Source organism: Genypterus blacodes, unplaced genomic scaffold, assembly GCF_046128005.1.
Source record: "Genypterus blacodes isolate CSIRO-AG114 ecotype Tasmania unplaced genomic scaffold, CSIRO-AGI_Gbla_v1 ptg000028l_1, whole genome shotgun sequence".
Taxonomy (NCBI): domain Eukaryota; kingdom Metazoa; phylum Chordata; class Actinopteri; order Ophidiiformes; family Ophidiidae; genus Genypterus; species Genypterus blacodes.
The window spans coordinates 3,272,955-3,294,437 of NW_027466841.1; the positions used below are offsets into that span (position 1 = coordinate 3,272,955).

The 21,483-nt window shown below is 48.3% G+C and overlaps 1 protein-coding gene across 2 annotated transcripts; it reads right to left on the reverse strand.

Moving 5' to 3' along the window:
• Nucleotides 1-155: 155 nt before the first annotated feature.
• Nucleotides 156-21,086, reverse strand: camsap3 (calmodulin regulated spectrin-associated protein family, member 3). Of its 2 annotated transcripts, none has more exons than XM_076144240.1 (17): nt 20,586-21,086; nt 15,092-15,354; nt 8,961-9,101; nt 8,678-8,764; nt 7,109-7,247; nt 6,870-7,009; nt 6,689-6,773; nt 6,572-6,608; nt 6,418-6,485; nt 6,165-6,237; nt 3,965-6,068; nt 3,760-3,878; nt 3,352-3,644; nt 3,157-3,250; nt 2,763-2,881; nt 2,470-2,588; nt 156-2,377 (listed from the first exon to the last, which is right to left on the reverse strand). In XM_076144240.1, exons 1-17 carry the CDS (start codon nt 20,716-20,718, stop codon nt 2,078-2,080), a joined length of 4,314 nt encoding a protein of 1,437 aa, XP_076000355.1. In that variant the 5' UTR covers nt 20,719-21,086; the 3' UTR covers nt 156-2,077. The 2 variants fall into 2 exon arrangements, with proteins under 2 accessions (XP_076000355.1, XP_076000354.1); XM_076144239.1 differs by having other exon boundaries at nt 6,418-6,488.
• Nucleotides 21,087-21,483: the final 397 nt, after the last annotated feature.

The window sequence follows — 21,483 nt, forward strand, 5'->3', positions numbered from 1 at the left end:
CACACACACACACACACACACACACACACACACACACACACACACACACACACACACACACACACACACACACACACACACACACACACACACACACACACACACACACACACAAAAGAAAATAAATAAAAAATGGTCATGAAAAACACTTAATGATTTAAAAAGGATTTTTATTTGTCTGGTCCAGTTGCTGAGATGATGATCATACACAGTGTGCTGGATAAGAGGAGGAAGAGGAGGAGGGACATACAGCGAAGGTCATGTCGACCTCTATGAAATGAGTGAATCACCTTAAGCAAAACAAAATCCCAAAAGACATAAATAGAACCTAACACATCTAATGTCGACCAAATAAATACACCTAAGGGTGACGCAGGGGTTTCTGGAGAATTGCACAAAATCAAAATAGTGTTTTACTACCTCGTACTATTCATTACAAAAACATAAAATACAAACATCCACTGGATCCGTATGCACTCGTCCACACACACATATACACACACACACACACACACACACGTTCAATCAACCACCTCAGCGTTTTCACTCAGTGCCGCTCTGGACATTGTTTTCACAGACTGATGTGAGAAACAGCTGTAGTGCTAAAGGCTGCACAGGAAGCCAAGACAGACAAAGTCCCGCAGATTCTGTGGTGACCAGATGGCGGCCGCGTGCAGGGTCAAGTGTTCCTCCTCGGGTTGCGTGGACACTGGTAAACAAACAAAAAACAACATTTGGCCTCAACAGTCCCCCAATAACATATGAGGGAGTCTCCGGTATAAACAAACACTCAAACAGGGAATTACATAACAGGAAACAGACTCCCAGTGACCTTAAGGATTTATTGATCCCCAGACAAGATTCAACAAGCCTCAGCTCTTTCACAATTTCTATTCATCCTCATTCACTCGTTCTCCTCTCTCACACACACACACGTCGCACTAAATGCTTCAGCAGCGAGCTAGCTTATTCATAGCTTACAAAGGTCAACTTACTTTGTACAAATCATTGTCAAAAAGTCTAAGTAATCAGCATTCATTATATATTAAATCAGCATTGATTATCAATTTCACACAGAGCTGAATCCAGCTAATGATAGACTTGATAAAGCTCCTTCATGTTCCAGTATCGTTTGTCTCAAGTTAAACTCAGATTTCATTCATCACATGTTGAAAATAAAGCAGATTAGAGGAAAAAGGTCAGTTGGGTTTCATTCTTACAGCTTCCAAAGGCTGCAGCGATTTGTCCAGCAAAAAACATGTCAAAGTCAAAGTAGTATAAAAAAAACATCCAGATGTCTTATAGCTGAAGTGGAGTGACGAACTGACAATCACCGCCCACAGTGCAACAAACCACCATGAGCCACCCTGAATGGAACCAGTGGCTAGTGTGTGTGTGTCGGTGTGTGTGTGTGTGTGTGTGTGTGTGTGCCCTACATTCACCAGAGCAGCATTACCTGCTAAATGTGTTCTGCTGAGATCTGCTTTTCTCAGAAGATGAGAGAGAGCGAGAGAGCCATAGAGCAAGAGACAGTGAGAGAAAGAGAGGGCAAGAGAGAGAGCGAGAGCGAGAGAGAGAGAAGCCCTGGAAGAAGAAAAGGCAGCAAAAGGAGAAGCCGTTAGATTGGAGGGTGGGAAACTACTTCTGGCCCAAAATACTGTTGTGCCAGCAAAGGCAGTGTGGTCGTTTCCTCCTCTTCCTTCTGTTAAAGAGTCGTACAGGGGAATCTGGGGGGGAGTTAGGAAGGGTGCAAGGGAAACAGAATCCTTCATCCTGACGAGCACAGTCTCTTTTCTATCTTACAATCTAAGTACACCTGGCAGAGCCAATCACAACCTCCTGACCACAGATCAATAAGTGACTGCAGTGATTATTGACCGATTGGCCCTTTTGGCATGTTGAGGTGGTACGATTCCTCTCGGGTCCAGGCTGGAATCTGACCGACAAGCAGAATTATTCATGCTGCACACTACAAGTCTGACTGTAATGGACATTATTAAGCTATAAGTGCCACACAGGCCAAAGCAGAGGAGCATAGTCGTCTAGCTGGGACTTCCTGTCTCACTCGGTTTTGTCATTATTTGGGGGTGCCGAGCTTCTTGGGAGTTCCGGGGCGCTTCTGCCAAAAGTGCCCTGGGATGGTGAAAGCGTCCACGCTCATGGACATGGTTTTGGACGGGATGGCGGTGAACTGTTTGCGGTCAGAGCTGTATTTGTAAATGGACTCGATCATCTCCAGCGTGATGACGCGCGGGCCGATGCCCGTCAGACGGCTCATCTCCTCTGTCTCGGGGTTCATGGTGTACACGGCCCTGAACTGGCAACTGGCATCTCTGAAGAGGATGAGGAAGTGGTTGCCCACACTCTTCTCCATGTCCTGAGGAGGGAGAAAGATAAAGGGACAATACAGCATGTGAGTGTGTTTGGGATCAAACAGGAAGTGGATTTCTCTCTTTTTCAGTTTATTACCTCTACAATCTTGTTCTTCTGTGGCTCATTGACTTTGCCAGCCAGGCAGCAGCGAGTGATGGCATTATGGATGATGAACTTGTTGGACTTAAAGCTTGGCTCCTTGTACAGCTTTGGTCCTGCAAGATACAATATGTCCACATGTCAGACAGGAAACACAAAGGAATCACTTTGCACAGTTTTCCATGATGACACACACACACACACACACACACACACACACACACACACACACACACACACACACACACACACACACACACACACACACACACACACACAGCATCTCTCACCTGTGTATTCTGGGATTGAAGCAGGAGAGGAGATAGTCGACTCATTTTCCCAGTCCTTCTCTCCATTATGAGCACTCCCTCGCCTCGGTGACAAGAGGCGGGAGGGAGAGTGTGAGCGGCTGGAGGGGGATTCAAGCAGATCAATGATCATTAAGAATGTTGATATGATCATGACATCATTATGAGGTAATCCTTTTACTCAGAACTGGCAGATGAGAGCAAAAATTAATCAATCAAATGATATTTATGAGCAGGAAATGACAACATTTAACTTCTATCTTCTTCTTCTGTCTTTCTTTCTTCTCCAGATAGATGTATTATTGAAGCATTACAGGAATGTGAGTTGAGTTTCTCAGTATGTGGCTTTGTCAACACACAACCATGATCTTGTTACCTGGGAGATTTCCTGACACTCAAGCCTCCAGTGTCCTGAGCCATGGAGGACAGGTTCATGGTGGAGTGGGAGTAGACTTTGTTCAGCTTGGGTCCTGAGATGAACAGAGCCGGATTACAATCAGAAATCAAACGTGTTCATGCAGAGAGAGGTGAAGACTAAAAAGCAGCATGTGTGTGTGAAAAGTGAATTTACCCATGAACCCTCTGACGGGGCTGCGAGAGAGACCCGAATCGTCTCGGAACACTGTCTTAGGTCTCTGTTTCTTCACACCGCGGACTGTGGTGGGCTTCTGCCTCAGCACCTTGTCCAGGTCCTCCATGATCTTCAGCTGCTGCCTCCTTTCATACTCCTGCTTGGTGAAGTCTCCTCTGCGTTGGGGGGTCCCGTCCGCTGGCGGGGTGCGTGACACTGGGGGGGTCACTGGAGTCTGCGGTCTGTCCTCACCTTTGTCTCCCCAGCCCTCAATGATCATCCACTGGGGCTTGCTGCAGTCACAGGGAGACGACATCAGTCCAAAACTCCAACTAGCATGTTCCACTCACTCACAACTAACAATCCTGGTAAGAAGTTTAAATTCATCGATGTTAGAAATGAGCTCACCTGGATTCTTTTTCCTGCTCAAGTTTGCGTCTTTTCATCTCCTCTGCTCTCTTCTGCTGTTTCTCCAGCAGAGCAGCTTTCCTCTGGGCCATCTCATCTTCAGGTCGCTCCTTGTCGTCCTAATAACGGAGGATAAAGTCGTTACACTTACGCTCCTCAGGCAAACTGTTCACAAGCTGGCATAGGATCATATTCAGTCACTGACCTTGAAAAAGAACCCGACTCCGCCCTTCAGCTCCGGCTCTGTCCGGTCGCTCATGGAGTCGGAGAATATGTCGCCGCCGTGATCCTCCTCTTCCGCGTCTCCTCTCAGAGCAGACAACGGGATCTCGATGAGGCTGCTGCGTTTGCCATTGAGCGCGGCGGCGGGCACGTCGCTGTCGAAGGAGCACTCGGACGGGGCACCGGAGCTGTAGCCTCCACCAGATGGTCTCTCCTTCTTGGCAAAGGCGCCTGGAGTGGCCTCCAGGTCAATGCTGAAGATGCTGTGATCGTCACAGGAGCCCACGTCTGACAGGGCGTCGTCTGCTGTGGCGCGGTGAGAGGGGACAGGGGTCGGTATCGGGGTCAGGCTCGGGGTCGGCGTGGCGCCAGGAGTCCGTCTAGACGAGCACAGCTCATCTAAGCTGTCAGAAGATCCAAGGGAGAACGAGGAGGAGGTCTGGACTTGGCACTGCCAAGGATTTACGCGACGGAGGTGAGGGATGCGATCCACATTCTGATGCGGGGTGATGACTCGTGACAGGGTCGGACCTTTGACGTCCAGGGAACGAGCCTGGTTTTTGGGGCTTTTAGGGGGCACAGACTGGGTTCTTCGCTGGACGTGGGGGGATTTTGGATAAATGGCGGGATTTGAGAGTTTACGGGACGGAGACGGAGAGGAGGAGGTGGAATTCAAGTCTCGGGTTGATTCCCGGGACAGGCGTGAGGAGGGAGTGGCTGGGGTGGATGTCTTGGGGCTAGGTGGGATGACCCAGGATTTACTGCTGGAAGGTGACGGTTTCTTCTTGATGAGCTGATTCTGCTGCTGGGACAGACGCTGCATGTCGCTCTGTAAGGAGCTCAAGGCTGCGGTGAGTTTGGACACTGCGTTGTTGTAGTCGCCCAGGGGAGCCATGCTTTTCTCACCAGGTGTCCCAGGGACCTTCTCTCCTGGCGTCCCTGCCGTGTCTTTGGAGGGCGTGTCCTTTTTGTTGGGCTGAATCGCTGCGTTGGCATTTCCCTCCTCCTCAACCGAGGGGCGCTGTCGATCTAGTTCCTGCTGCTCTTCTTCTTCCATTTGTGCAAGCTTCTCCTCTAGTGTCAAACCGGAGAGGTCTTCTTCTGTGGATGAGGGACCGACTGGGCCGTCGGCTCCGTCTTCGTCCTGCTGCTCCTTTTTCAGCTGCAGAAAGGCACTTTTCCCGAGTCTCTGCCTGTGTTTTGCAAAGATCGCTTCGATGCGTTTCTTCTGTGCCTCGATAGCCCTGCGCTTTTCCTCTAGCCGAGCCCCGAGCTCAGACATGTCATTGTTGAGTTGCGGGCTCTTGCTGGGGCTTTCTTCAGACTTCTGTGCAGCCCAGGTGGCCATCTCAGGTGGACAGGGCTCGCTGGCTTTGGGAGAATCCAGAATCTTCTTCTTGCGTTCTGCGAAGCTGGTCATTTTCACACCGCTGTCGGAGGGACCTTTGCTTTGGCCTCTAGAGGGGCGCACACCAGCAGCAGGAGTGGCGGGCATGGACTGAGCCTTGGGGAGGTCCTCTGAGGCATCAGAGTCCACACTGCCGTCTCTCAACACAGAGTCGTCATCGCGTGAGCACTCTGAGACGTTTCTGGCACGATCGGACTCTTTGGACTCTCCTGTGGGCCGGTACATCATTCCGGAGCGTGATGGTGCGGAACAGCTGATGGGCGCCGGGCTGCCGTTATGTCTTGAGCTAGCAGGGTCATCGGGAGAGTGCAGATAGAAGCCATCGGGGGCACCGTCGGGGTGTAAGCGAGGCTCCATCTTGCTCTCGTTGTGGATAATCTGAAGAGCCTCTTCAATGGTGGGCAACTCTCCCGTCTCGCTCTCCCCAATGCCATTTTCCTCCGCCAACCTCGGAATGCTAGGTGACTGGGTCGACCAGGAAGCTCTGTGTGGGCCGTTAGGGCCAGAGGGCTTACCGAGCACGTGGCCGAGGTCTTCAGGGGGGGTGTAGGGCGCTCGGCCGGCAGGGTTGAGTTGGTCTGAGCTCACAGAGCGCGTTATAACAGGATTGCCCATCACAATGTCCACATCACTGTCCAGGCCAAAGGGAATGCTGAAGGATACGGCTGACAAGGGGCGACTACAAATAGGTAGAAAGGTGATATAAGTACAATACAAACAGATGTGCACAGTGTGTATGTGTGTAAGTGGTGGTGTGTGTGCGTGTGTGTCCTACCCCAGAGCTTTCTTGCTCCACGTCTTTCCAACTCCTTCTATATGAGACATTGAGGTAGACTGAGTCAAAGATCCTGAATGCAATGGGACACACACACACAGACATGTAAAGGCATGCACACCTCACAGGGACACACATCGACCAAACGATACAAGCAAAGGGCAGAATGTGCACATACAAATATCCTAAGGTAAGAATGAGGTCATCAGACAGCCAGCAGGCAAACGAGCAGTCAAACACATGAATGTCTCACCTGACACATTAGCAGGTGACAGAGGGGAGGAGATGGGGAGGAAGGGCTTCTTGAAGATGGAGGGAGAGCTGCTGTAGAAACAAACGCTCAGCTCAAACAACACGCCAAAGAAAATAACACACTACAGAAATACACACGGAAAAAACGTCTGTACCCTTTAACTTTAGATGGCGTCACTGGTGTGGAGCCATCTGAAGGAAAAGTGAAACATATAAGACTTTGACTCTTAATTCATTTGATGGTCTTACTCATAAGCTTAGACGACTCGTACCTGATGTGTCCACTGGCTGAACAAATTCTGGTCTTTTAATTTCAAACCAGCAAAGCAGATCTGCTAAGAAGGTCAGCAGGTTGATCTGAAGGAATCAAGCAGAATAGATGAATATCTAACATGAACAGGACAAGACAAAGTCCAACATGTTCATCTGTGAAGGAACTCTGAGGGTTCGTACCTGAAGCTCTTGCGGCGTGTACAACATGTCCTCCAGAGACAAAGGACAGCAGCTCTTCAGACAGCTGTCACAGAACTCACGGATGAACTGCAGGTTGTATAAGCTCTCAGGCGAAGACATGGACTCCTTCATAGAAACATCTAACCAGGGGCAAAACATCAGAGGAGTGAAAGATGTTAAGCAGGTGGAGCGATCTGTGGCTTTGAACTTGACCACTGGCGGTAGTTTGCAGCAGGTACCTTCCAGTCTTAGCAGGCCGGGACAATAGTAATGTATGACAGCGGCGACGGCACAGCCAGTAGACAGGTCTTTGACTTCATTCACCGCCGGGAAAACAGGCTTCTGCTTGGACTGCACTTTGTCCTTCCTGTACCGGAGCTGCAGAGAAAGCGGGACAAGGCCGATCCATCAGGTTCAGGTTTCAATTTACCACACGGGTTAATGTTGACACCAATATGAAAGTTAAGACGATCCAAACATGTGGATACTTAAACGCGCTTTAGGCCGACACTGTTACAAGGTGCAGCGGAGGAAATATTGGAGGATCGCATGAAAGGAAGAAAAGGAAAAGAGAAGAGAAGAGAGGACCAATAACAATCGTGCTTGTATGTAAGGGAAGGAATGTAGGTGTACAAAAGGCAGTGGGAGTGAGAGAATCAGAGCACAAACAGGGAAGGATTGTCAGTCAAAAGTAGGACAAGTGAGGGTCTCAAGAGGCAGAGAGTGAGCGAGCGAGAGAGACACACAAGGAGAGCAAGAGAGACAGAGAGACACAGGGAGAGAGGCACAGAGACAGAGAACGAGAGACGGAGCGAGACAGAGAGAGAGCGAGAGAGACACACAAGGAGAGCGAGAGACAGAGACACAGGGAGAGAGGCACAGGGACAAAACGAGAGAGACAGAGACAGAGAGAGCGAGAGAGAGACACACACAAGGAGAGCGAGAGAGAGACAGTGAGACACAGGGAGAGAGGCACAGAGACAGAGAGTGAGAGAGACAGAGCGAGACAGAGAGAGAGACACACAAGGAGAGCGAGAGAGAGACACAGGGAGAGAGGCACAGGGACAGTACGAGAGAGACAGACAGAGAGCGAGACAGAGAGACAGAGTGAGAAAGAGTGAGAAAGAGAGTGAGAGTAAGAGGGGTTCATCTGTCACTCCTTCCTTCCAGAGGATGAGAGGAACAGGCAGTTTCTCAGTCGGCTTAAGTGCTGGTTATGGTTCATCATGCACCACTCTATCAACACACAATGTCTCTCCTGTCCTGCCCCCCCCACCCTACACACACACACCACACACTACATGGCAACGTGCAGAGTAACTGGGTAAGTCGGGTTGTCTTGCACACGCATTCACAGCGGCGTCGGGAGAAAGAAAACACACCTGACCACCATCATCAGACATGTGCCGATAAATTTGATGAAGACACTGGAGGAGGGATGGAGGGACAGGAGGGGGGGGGAGCAGAGGAAAGGAGGGAACTTACAGGAACAAGTTTCCAGTACCAGCGGGTGGGACACTGTCAGAGAGGAGGAAGGAAGTGGGACAGCAAACAGAGAAGAAGAGGGGAAACGGAGGACAGGGAGAGGCATTAAGAGCTAAAGAGGAAGAACCAGATCAACCAGTGAAACGGCGGCCATGACAGTATTTTCCTGAAAAGAAGACAAACAGCCTTTTGACAAATGGAGGAGACTGTGAGCGTCAAACAATACTCCTTTTACTGCAGGAATTACTCACATACTCCCAGACAGATTACTGGGTGTTCTGGAGTACACACAGAGGTACATAGAGTTACACACAGGTACTCACAGAGGGCTGAACAGGCTGGGGCTCTGTTATGGCCTGAGATGTGTCATTCTGGGCTCCTTCCGTTCGCTCCCTCAGCTTCAGGTTTAGCTGAGAGAAACAAGAAGACGAAACAATGAAGTTAACGAGGGTTGTGTTTGCAGATCGGAAAAATATAGAAGCGGCAGGATTCATAAGTTACTGCATCCACAACTGGCTTTCAGAAGCCAGAACAGACCACGAAGACTGGTTTGTAAAGGATGCAAAAGGATGAAACAGACTTGATCATCTGGGTCTTGTCTCTTACCCCGTTAACCCACTGAAGCAGAGCCTCTTCCCAGCTGGAGGCTCCGCCCAGTAGCTCAGCAGCACCACATGTCTTCGCCACCGTAACTGTCTCCATGGCTCCCACGACCATCAAGGCATCCATCGTGGCCAGGTGGGCACTCTGCCAGTCACACAGGAGAGAGATGAGGAACCGTCAATCAACATTTACAGCATCTGATCAATCCGCTCGCACAACAACGCAGCACAGCCACATTTGTTCTGATCTGCTTGGCGCTTCTGCAGGACAGAACAAGGAAGAGCATGGGTCACTGCTGCAGTACTCATCTCACTGACAGTACCAACAGTGTCCTCTAGGTGTCAGCAGAAGACCGCGGTGAGTCAGCAGACGCGCTGACGTCTTAGCGTGGAAGCGTTCACATCTGAGTATGTGGGCGAACTTTGGACCTGTGTTTGTGTAACCATCATGTAGGCAATGGACCTGTAATGTGATAACGCATGTCTCCCCGCCGCACATACCGTCATTCCTCAGCTGCTTTCCCTTTATTTGCCTTCTCTGCAGTTTGCCTCCTTCCTCTGCACTGTAAAGCGTCGCTGCATGACTCATCAGTGACAGACTGCAGGATAAAATGAAATGTTGTAAGCAAGGTGGTACTCTAATGTTTTGATCACTGAGCATCTGAATGTGGCCTCTTTGCACATGTCCGACAACATGAGTGTAGAAATGACTGTTTATTGTATAAAGAAAGAAAAAAGTGTGCTTTTCCTCACATGGAAGTTTCCATTACAGAGGGATTCCTGATGGCCAGAGTCCATTAAAACGCTCAGACAACATTATCAGCTCACTAAGACGCAGCGCTTTAACCATGTAAACCTGTTAGCTCATTAGCAGCTTTCCGTCATGGGGTGTTTACATGTCTGACCGCCAAGGACTTCAGAATATAACAAGTTAACATCTGGATCTATTCAGCATAAATCACATCCTCCTGTTTTGTCCAGTGAGCATAAGACCGTTGCTGTTTTCCATCTCAAAAGGTGGAGAGGAACAACGCAAGCAAATTAACTAAGGATGAGTTTCAGAGGCTCACAAACCTGCATAAAGAACCTGTAACAGAGATGTGCTAAGTGGAACAAGTGCCGTCCAGTATTAAGCCACGAGGCCCGTCGCTCCTTATTTCTTACTCACTGCAAGAAGATCCTTGTGAAAGCATTAACACTAAGGGGAAGGACGGCAGGTCACACACATTCCTGTCATGAGGTTGTTCACTCCACTCTCCAGGTTTGAGCCTAATCTGTACAAATCAGTGCCAGTTCCCTTTTACTACTTATAAACTCTGCATTCTTACTCTGACCTTTGCACCGGCCGAGATGGTGGTCGGTGGCAGAGCCGCTGCGTGCACACGTCTGTCTACTCAACCTTGATGTGAAGTGCTGACCGGAGCAGGAGCTGCCAGCAAAGGCCTGTCTGACAGCACTGAACCCGGCTCTGCAGACAATCACTTGAGGCGCTGTGCCCTGATTGGCCCGGCTGTCGGATGCAGTTACCGAGACCAGAGCTGATGATGTCCGAGAGACGAGACCCGTCTCATACGAGGACGACGGGTGAGCATCTTTGCTGAGCACGCCAGGATGTGACTGATTCAGAGCACCATTATTACACAGTGATACCTGTTGAGCAACATTCTGCTATTTACTCAAACAATAGCTGTTTACTAACTGAGTCCATATGAAAACAGAGTACAGTATGAAGCTCTCAGACAGTGTTTACCTCTGGCAAGAGGGAGTAGCCGTCCGATTATGACTCCTACTCTCCTTGATGGAGTTTAAGGGGTAATTGACTGGACCATGACTGCGACAGCACATGTCCACTAGGTTCAGTTACAGTTGACTGATTAATTCATGGGATGTTGCACTTTCTAAAGAATGAGCCACGCCCACTCAACTTTGCCGACCAATTACATCAAAACTGTAACAAACACCCACAATCAAAGATATAACTTCAATTACTATCAATATGTTCTTTGAGGAACCCAGACAGACAGACAGACAGACAGACAGACAGACAGACAAACAGACAAACAAACAAACGTGACCGAAACCACAACATCCTTAGCGGGTTTAGTAATTGTATAAGGTGGTAATCTACACAGTGTGGAGGGAGCGGCAGGGTATGATGGAAGAAAGGTCGACTGAGAAAACTCAAGAGGAAGAGTGAATGATGAAGCTTGAGGAAAAGATCAGCCCTATTTGTTATGCTGTAAGGTAGTTATTCACAGGAGAAAGGAGAGAGTCATTCATGACAAAAGAGAGGAATGATAGAGGAAGAGGAGGAGGGGGGGGGGGACTAGTGGAGCTCCACTGTGCCGACTATGGAGAGCTCGCTAAGCCAAATCATAAGTCTCCCTAATGAGAGGGGAGAGAGCGGCAACTCTGGAACACACAGAGCAGAGCCTGCCAGGTCACCATAACAACCACCCAGCCGACCCACAATGCATCTCTGTCCGCAGTTGTGCTCCGGGCTCGCGGCGGCTCCCCCGTTGGAAACATCAAGCCAGCAAACGGTTAAAACCCTTTAAACTGATGTGACAGACGGAGGGACAGTGAACGGGGCGTTAGCGATCCCATACACGTGGAATCACAAACGACCCAAATCTGCTTTGGCGTCAAGAACAGAAGCAAACCAAGAATGTAAAGGAATCATTAAGTGAGATTATGATGAGGGCCAAATCTGATTATGTCTGAAACGGGATTCACCCCACCCCCACCCGGCCCGCTGAGGGAGCAAACAAACAGGGGGATCAGGCAGGTCTGGGGCCCAGAGGGGAACACTGAGCTCAGGACCCCTGACAGATTCAGACTGGTTTAAGTAAGCACACACAGACCATCTCCGTCACAAACATGTTCCAATCATCAAGGGCTTTTTTTCCCCCCCACCAACAATTTTTAAACTTTACTAGCTCAAGTAAGGTTCCCATTAGCCCCAAGTCCATTTTCTGATCAGGCGTTGGGTGAGCCGCCTCCAGTTTCAGCTAAGCTCCAGACTGATGCTCACTTGGCCAGAAACTCGCCAACACAGCGTTCTGGTTTAAGACAAGAGGTCAGTGCCTATGCAAGAACAACACGGCCTCACACATGTCTGGCTGCATTATGGCTACATCACTTACTCCGTCACAGCGGGAACACGGGGAAGTCCAACTCATGTATATAGCGCCTTTTAAGAAACCCAAGAACTCTATATCATAATAACCAATTCTTTTAACTGACATTTACATTTTTCGGCAGCCAACAATAAACGAAACATCTAACTGGTGGCTGCATTCTGAGACGGTGGTCGTCTCAGGCATTCAGTCTGCATGACAGATTATCTCTTAATCTTTACAGGCCTTCATCCTTCATTTGAGGAGTGATGTGGGGGGCTGGGGCGGAGGGTAGGAAGCGAATGACACACAACACATACACAACACACACTTACATCTAAGGTTCCTGAAGGTCTAGATGCAAACACATGGAGGTTTGGTGGAAACTACTGAGCTGAACAGAGGAGAAGAAGTCCTGTAGTATAGTTATAGTTGCACATATGTTTGGCGAGTATTGATTTGGCCTGTATTGATCATAGCGTCAAGTGTACAAGTACAATGTCTGCTATGATCTCAACCCTACACCCCTGAGTCTGTATGAACAGCACAATGATCTGGGCAGCAGAGGAGCATCAATAATACACTGCTCTGAAAATTAAATGGTAGCAACAAGCGCGACTCAACATAAGTGCGTACTCTGCATACGTCTGTGTGTTTGACACAGATATTTGAGGCTTTAATGCAGCAGTCCCGCAGCAGATTGTCACTGTTCCAAAGCCGTTTACAGGCCAAGACCCACATTGATGCTCCATCCTTTTAATACTGCTGCAGCATGACCCACTTTCCATGCCTGCCACACTGCTGCTGTGCTGCCAGTCACGAACAGTCTCAGTCAAAGAGCATCCCAGAGCCAGACAGCAGCTAGAAGGCTCGTACAGGGCAGCAGCAGCAGCAGCAGCACCTAAAGCCAGAACAGGACTGGACCTTGCAGCCGGGATGCTTTGTGGTCCAGATCACCAAGAACTGAGACGCACACAAGCAGAAAGGGGGCAACAATGTAGCATATTGGGGGACCCTGGTCAGTTACCAGTGACCTATGGTGCACCTGGTTTGTAATCAATGGTGAGGGGAACCGCAAACTTTAATGTGAAGTCGGAGCCGACATCTTGACTCAAGTCTTCCTCAGGGCACAGACTGCGAGTGTGTGGCTGTTTCTCTCCATTGATCGTCTGCCCTGTGCTCAGCACCTGCTACACACTGGTGTGCTCTCAGGAGAATTACAAGCATGGTGAGGAAATGCACAAGCAGGCCGATGACGCCCGTTATAAATCGATGAAGCTTATATGGTCCATGCTCCAGTAAATCAACTTAAACTCACACGATCCAGGTTTGTCTGCGGGTAACACAACCTCATTCATTGTAGCTATTAAAGGTGCACATCTGCTGACACATCAAAGAATCCACACTGATATTTTCAACACCAATATGCACTTATCACTTCAGTTTATATTTGTACAAGTATATCTTATTTTTGTGAAAGTAAAGCTATTGTAAGAGTTTACTTGTAGTTTTTGCATTCTCCTCAACAAAAGCTCAATCGAAATAGAATTTTGTTAAATATTGTTTAATATTTTTATGTGCTTAAACTGTAGCATTAAACTGCCATGTAATAATGGCAAAAACATTCCTAAAACGTTTCACAGTTAAGCAGATAATGAGCAGCGCCTCGCCTTCTGCAATGGCCAGCCGACATCAGGCAGCCGAGCAAACAGCCTCCACCTGACAACCAGGGCAACACCACCTCCACTCCACCTCTGCACATCCCTGGAGAGTCCCGACTTCACTTTCATAACACAGCCTGAAGCAAAGCGTCTGAGGGAAACCAGGCAGGATGTCGTTTCACCAGGAAAACAATCTGACTGTAGGGGTGGGGGGGCGGGGGGTTTGCAGACTACTCCGAAATTGAGTTTCGCCAAGCAATTGCTGCCCCAGAGAGAGCAGCAAAGCTCAAGTATGCGTCTTCTTCCCGGCTATTTGGATTCTACTTTCTGAGTTCTTTGTATGTGTGTAAGCCCAAGAAGGCGACATCGTCCACTAAAGTGTAAGCACTGGAGAAGAGCATGCCGGAGCCACATATACTTGTAAAGAGCTAAGAGGACAAACCAGTTCTGCTTGATTCAGCTCATTGACTCGGCCCGGTGTGTTCTCTCAATACAGCATCTACAGTTTCAACTACACTGCTTAGCCATTGTTCTCCGGCTGATTTGGACCGTCTAGTATGTCCGAGCCGGGCCCTCGCTGCCTTTCACACCCTGAAATCAAGCAGCTGTCCCCTTGTCTCGCTGTGAGAATGCCCAAGTCTTCACAGCTGGATCCACTCATCCTGTGGGATCAGCTGGGTGGCGAGGGGAGGGGGGGGAGAGGAGGGCACAAAGGGGGATGGGGGTTGGGTTGGAACGGGTGGGAGTGTTTTTGATGTCCTTTAATCCCTCGAATCAAAGGATAAACACGCTTCTACTTCAACAACCAAGACCACTCAGGGTTCTTTACAGACCCCTGGACTGAACAGCCGCCGGGTCCACAGGAGGAGAGATGGTCGCTGTTTTGCCATTTATTCACGTATGTTTACGTCTCAATCGCGCACGTCACCTCGGCATCATGTATATTTGGAGATCGAAGGAATTCCATTGATTCTGTCTACGTCTGTGTAACAAATAACCAAATTAACTCAAACACGGAGGCAGAGATTTCACCTGTATGACTGCGTGTAATGAAATATACTGTTACGAATTGATCAATGTTAAAGGCCTTGAAAGGCATGTGGCTTCTAGCTCGTTTTGAATTACAAATCATGTTTGTAAGGCGGCAATGAGCTTATGGAGTGACAGCCCGAACTCTACCCGATTTCAGCAGGTTTATCAACAAAACGTGAACTTGGGACACAGGTGTTTCCTTCCATTTCTGATGCTTCAGCTCTGTTTGAATAGAATGGGGCCCCTCTGATGCTTCATTTGTACTCCTCCTGTTGAGAGTTGATATACAAGAGGCCAGTTTGAACAGCGTAACCCTTCCTTACCATTTTGATGGGTTTGCGGCGGAGGTCTGTGTCGGTCACCGTCGTGTCCTGGTCTTTGGTGACGATGCCCCTCTTAGCCAGGAGCTGCAGCAGAGCGGCGTTGTCTTTGGGCTGCGGCTCGACTCCAGCGCCCCCCAACAGCAGGCTGTAGGTGCGGCAGTAGAGCTCTGAAGACTGCAGGAGGCGAGCGACGGGCGGTTTAAGGTGCTCCTGCTCATACTGGTCACAGTAGAAGGGGTCACGCAGCTCCACAGGGACATTTTCTGCACAACAAAGACAAAACACATACATTTAATTTGAGAGCGTGCAGTGGGTGGAGCGTCTCATTTCTCACTTTGCATGTTAACAATGCATGCTATAATCACAACAATGTCGCTATATTTCCTGGCAGGTTTGGTAGCAGATGAGACAACTGGCATAAGCTGTGGAGTTATAATCATCGTAGGCATCAAGGTCAGTCAGACATGATGAGCTCAGGCGTGTACCTCCAGATTATTTTTAAAACCTCTGGGTTTATATTTTAGACGTCCTTCTTTCAATGTTTGCAAAAGAGCTGCAATAGAACAAGATGGCAACCCGAGAGCACAAACACATCAAACAGAAACAGCAAAGAACAGATCCTGTCTCGGGCTGTAGTACGGCTATTTGTAACAGCACGAGTAACAAGGTGAACACGGTCAAATCATGTGTTTCGACTGAATGACATCACCGTACAAATTATCCTAAGACACACACTTTGACACACCCACACAGAAACTGGTTTCGCTGCATTCAGACCTGATGAAACCAGCACCAAACCTAATAGGCTGTGTGTGTGTGCAAACACTGCACTATGCACCCCCGCCTGTTTTTAAGCCTTTAGGCCAGAAGCTGAGTACAAGCAGCCTGTATTGAGAGAGAGAAAGGAGTAACTACCATGAATACAAAGTGTGTTTACAGGTACTTAATGTAACAAAACAATCAGGTACGAAGCTGATGATGATGAAGACAATGATTATAGAGTTCATCCAATAGTGTGCTGCGACACTTCGTGGTGAAGAAGTTACTGTACGATGCTTAATTTAAACTTCTAAACAAACCTATTAAAATTCTCACTTTTGGTCTAAGGTCAAGGTCATTTATACATACATGTTTAAAAAGAGGAAAAAAAGAGAAAATAACCTGACACCATGAGGAAAGTTCCCCCTGGATACAAAGCAGGATGCAAATGGCACAGCTCAGTGAGATCATCGTCAGTCGATATATGAGCATGATTTCCATATGAGACGGCCCGACACTGACTCACTCTGTCAAACACCAAAGGGCTGAAATGTGACAATTTGTGATGGAAATGGAGCAATGACACCAGATATGACTGGCAGAAGAAGAAGCAGAAGAAGAGTCAGGGGGCAAAAGGAGAGTTAAGTCAACATGTTGACACCAACACACCACCTGGGAGATATTTTGATGGAAAACACTAGTGTGTGTGCGTGTTTGCACAATGTGGAGCAGCAGCCGCTCTGTCACTTTCCCAGGTCATGGGGTCAGAGCTTATCTGCTGCTTTGAAGGAGAAGGCAGAAGTCAAACGTGAACAACATTCAGGTTAGAGAATAAGATATATCACCTCACAAGATGATCATGAAGTCAGAGGACGCAGGAGCTCAAGCCGTTGGCTGAACCTGCTGCAGTGACCCGGAATCTGTCGCATCATTGGCCGACATGTTTCTAAGATCCTGGCATTGGATCATAGCTCATTAGTTGTTATATCAATTTCCGAAATCATAGTCTGCTACATATACAAACACACCTCAAGGAGATTTGAAAGCCCATTGGCACAAAGTAGGACTGAGGCCGATATCAAACACAAATCAGGAGTGCAGTCAGTTGAACTGTGTGAGCTTGTAACGATACCGAGGGGCCTCATTAGATAACAGGGCCTGTGTGCTGCCCGTGTCACAAACATTATCAGATTCACCTGTTTGACAGTCATCAACCAACCTAGAGCGACTCTAACACATAACAACAAAGGTTAGCTGAAATCAGCCACAGACTGAACCTGGTTGGATGTCTGCCATCGCCCTCCCTCCAGTCCCACTTAACTTAAGTAGGACAATCAGCATTGGATTTCAAGAAGGTTGTCACAGCAACAGTCGGCGCTCTATTAATAGTGGGCCAGAGCAATCCTCAAAACCGGCTGCATTTGGCAAACTATGATGCCGGTCTGTCCCACCGGCCCCTCAGGAACCCCGACACGGATTCAATAATTCATCATACATGTCAAAGTGTGCAGACATGTGCACGGTCAGCATACGAGCGGGACGCCGGCTCAAGTTACAGCATCAGCAGCACTTAGCAGCTGAGTCTAAACACTGGATGCTGAGTTTACTCGCCTCACCATAGCACCTTGGTACAATTTTTGATTACTTTTGCCATCTGTCGCAATGTCATGATGCACCATTAACACCGTCATCATGTGGGAGAAAGGATCAAATATGTTTGTCTCTACGCTTCTGCGTTTAGAACAAAGCAGATACGGTTTTGATGCCCAAAGATGTAGTCGGGGTGAGAGCAGCTGTGTTGAGTGATACACAGCAGACATCTCACGGGAAAACTACAGTGTAGACATTCGACCCATTTACAGTATCAACATGGGGGACGTTGTTCAAGTTATCTGAAATTATAACAATGCCTGAATTCACACTCACGGCACAGGGAAGTGGAAAAACTTTGGATAACACAACTGTGCACTATTTTCAACAAATAATGTAACGGACAAACTAGGGCAAAATCAACAAAGCTATTGATTATTTAGATTATTAATTTAGTAGTAGATATTCCTCTTATTTATATACTCGATTAATCGATTAATCAGTTAATCGATCAAAGGCAGAGGGAGAGGCAGGTTGCATCCTTGGTAGGTTGCCAGTCCATCTCAGTCATACTAAGGTGCATGTTTTTGGAGGTGAGAGGACAGCAGAGCACTCACAGGAGCACTTCATTTGTGATGGCGTATATATTCACGATCATTGGCACCATCAGAAGGAAGGAGCCATTAGAGTAATGATGACATCCTGACCAGCCCTGGATACTGAACACATCACAGCAGACAAGACATTCTACACAGGAACACAGATTACAGATAATGTCATTATGTGATGGCTGTTTGAGAGACAACAGGTCAGTGTTGGACGACAGAGTGACAGTCCAGGATATGGCGTCAACTGCTTCCAGATGGCTGTGGGCCATTCTCTAACTGACTCTGACCTTTGACCTCCATGTGTAGAATGACAAGTGAAAACAGAATTTCTCAGTCATGGTATCCAAGGTTTCACTGCAGCATGGAGGAGTTCCTTATGGGGCACCAATGAGGCTTTGTCAAACTCTTAAAAGCCAACATCCTCCTCAGATCCTCCTCACCTGTTGACTCATCCTGGTCACAATGGTTTGGAGAGGATGAGTAATCCAATGATCCAAGCAGCTCTGTAGCTAGGTGGAGCAAAAGCAACGCGTTTAAAGACTGGGAGAGAAACAGGTTTTGACTTTTCCAGGTTCTTCAGCTTCACTCGTGACGAAACACAAAAACACACAAAGAGCCATGTTGTCAAAAGGAAAAGCTTTCCAGCAGATATAGTATGACTCTGAACTTGTCAGCTCACAAGCCTACGAACTAGAGAATCAAGAGTTTCTGGTCTCATTTTGACTTTAAGGCACAAAGTAGTTTCAGGCAGAAGCTGGAAAAACACAAACTATCACCTTTCCAAACAACTTTGCCTCCATTTCACAACTACTCGTCTACTCTTGTTTACTGGCACTGATCAGCCAACAAGCTCCTGTGTACGTAGCTAAAGGAGAGGTATAACAGCACGTCTTCTATTTCTATGTGCCCCATAGAAATTGCATTGTTATATTAAACATCAATGGGTGAATAGAGAGTCTGGAACACCTGCACCATGAGTCATCTGCTGCCAGAGCAAAGAACTGTGAGAGAGAGAGAGAGAGAGAGAGAGAGAGAGAGAGAGAGAGAGAGAGAGAGAGAGAGAGAGAGAGAGAGAGAGAGAGAGAGAGAGAGAGAGAGAGAGAGAGAGAGAGAGAGAGAGAGAGAGAGAGAGAGAGAGAGAGAGAGAGAGAGAGAGAGAGAGAGAGAGAGACTGGGCGTACTGGAGAAAAATGCAGGCACAGGTTGTTACCAGTGGCCATCATTACTGTAGATTGATGGACCTGGGAGAGCCGAGGTCCAGATGACCTGATCGGCCTCCTGCTGCCTGTGTTATCAGCCCTACTTTCTGGGAAGGGACGTGATGATGTCATCTTGACTTTGCAGGAAGCTCCTCGGCAAGGCTGTCCAGCTGATTAAGACAAACGCGACACATCAACAGTCTCTGTCACCTTCTTCCATTGGCCGAGCGTGGAGGGTGACTTTGACCAGAGGGCGTGGCAGAGTGCTAAACAGTGCATACAACTACAAACACACAACCCTCTAGTCCTGCTCTGGATTGCGTAACACCGGCTGCCAGCAAGTTAAAGTTAAAACCAAACCAACCTTGCCTGTCACCAACTCTATAATAACACACCGCATGAAAGCTTGTGTTGTCGTCTGTCTTTTCATTTGGTCTTGTGTTTTTGTGTATGGAGAATGTGCTATAGTGGAGTAGTTTGACTACAGAATGTATTAAAATAGAGATACAAGTGAAGTGATAGTGAGATAATGTTTCCCTGCTGCCTTCTAATCTACCAGATAATTTTCAAAACCACAGGTCTCCACAAGGTCAGAGCACACACTGTTTACAGAGCCAAATCATGAAGACTAACGCATGGTTAACAGTGGTTATTTTACAAATGCTGTTAACACTAAAATCATGCCCTGGGGTGTGTGTGTGGTGCATCACTGGGGGCTTCATGGTGTCTCACAGGGCCCCCACGGGGTTTGTTGTCTATTGCGAGAAACGTGCAGCTCTGGACTGGCTCCTGGGTAAAAACGCGTTCATTCAGCTGATCAGATCCATCGTGAGAGCATGACGCCGGGACGCATCTCCGCCCCATGTGTGTCCGTGTGTGTGTGTGTGTGTGTGTGTGTGTGTGTGTGTGTGTGTGTGTGTGTGTGTGTGTGTGTGTGTGTGTGTGTGTGTGTGTATGCCAGGATGGGTAAGCGGATAAAACCCCCAAATGCTGCGATTTATGGCTGAAGCCTGGTGGGCGAGACGGACTGTGTGAGCGCGATAAGGCCCGGAGAGGAGGCCCGCTGCCCCGACACACACCGGCCATGGAAGGAGAATGACATGTGTCAGAGTGAAACACACAAACACAAACACAGACACACACACACACAGACGGTGCCCTTTTTATGTACGCGGCTCTTTGTGCTGGAAATCGCTGAGCTGTACAAACACCGCAGTTCACACACAACCGGGAGCTTCTTTTCTACGCTCCTAAACAAGATATAAACACCGCCCGAGCACAAACGGACAAAATACTATCCTCCATAAGTCACCAGGCCTAAAGTCAACCATCACCTACCTGCACAGCCGTACGACTTCGCCAGCAGCCATCCCACACTTGCGCATATTTTTGCTCGAGTACAGTCATACAAATCCAGCGGCTTTATGTCCGGGACCACAAAAGTCTTCCTCATGGCAGTGGAGTCCACCATGGCGAGTTCGTAAAAAAAACCAAGCAGAACTGGAAGCAGAACTGAACAAAACAAAGGCTACAAGACGGTTATTAAAAAAATCAAGCAGTCATTGTTTAAGGAGACTATTTCACACGGAGCGGGGCAGGGAACACGGATGTGGCCAAGCGTTCCGTCAGGATAATGTCCGCCCCGGAGCAGCTTCCAAGCGAGTTAATGCCTTTTCCTCTGCGGTTTTTGTGGAGATGAAACCCTGCTGGAGTTCCTCTTTAAAACATAACGAGGCCCCGACCCGCCGGGTGAGCACAGAAAGCCGGACTATTCCTCTCAGTTTTGCCCTTCGTCAGCATTGCTGTGTGGTGCGTTCACTGTACGCAGATCCACAGAGCTCCGCCGGTGACTGATTACCAGGTGCTCCACACTGGCAGCACCCGGCCGGCCCACTGGCCAATCGGGATCGAGCTTGAGCAATGTGGGCGGGCTCTAGCAGGTAATGGTGCTATGACTGCTGCTTACAGGTGCATCTGAGCCGCCGGCGTCCAGGTGAACGAGGCAGGAACGGCGTCCGACGAGGGTCAAAATTAACGTTTAACAGGAATATTACAGCAACACCACTTTATTTATATATTTATTATTGTTATTTATTGCTGGTGTGTCTGTGGAATAGCCGGTGTTTTGTTTGTACTTTTTAGACTTCTACTGTGTAACAGCTGTAGCTTTTGTACTGTTCTTCTTCTTTATTCCATCTGATTATCAAGTATGTTGTTTGATTATGTTGTTCATGTT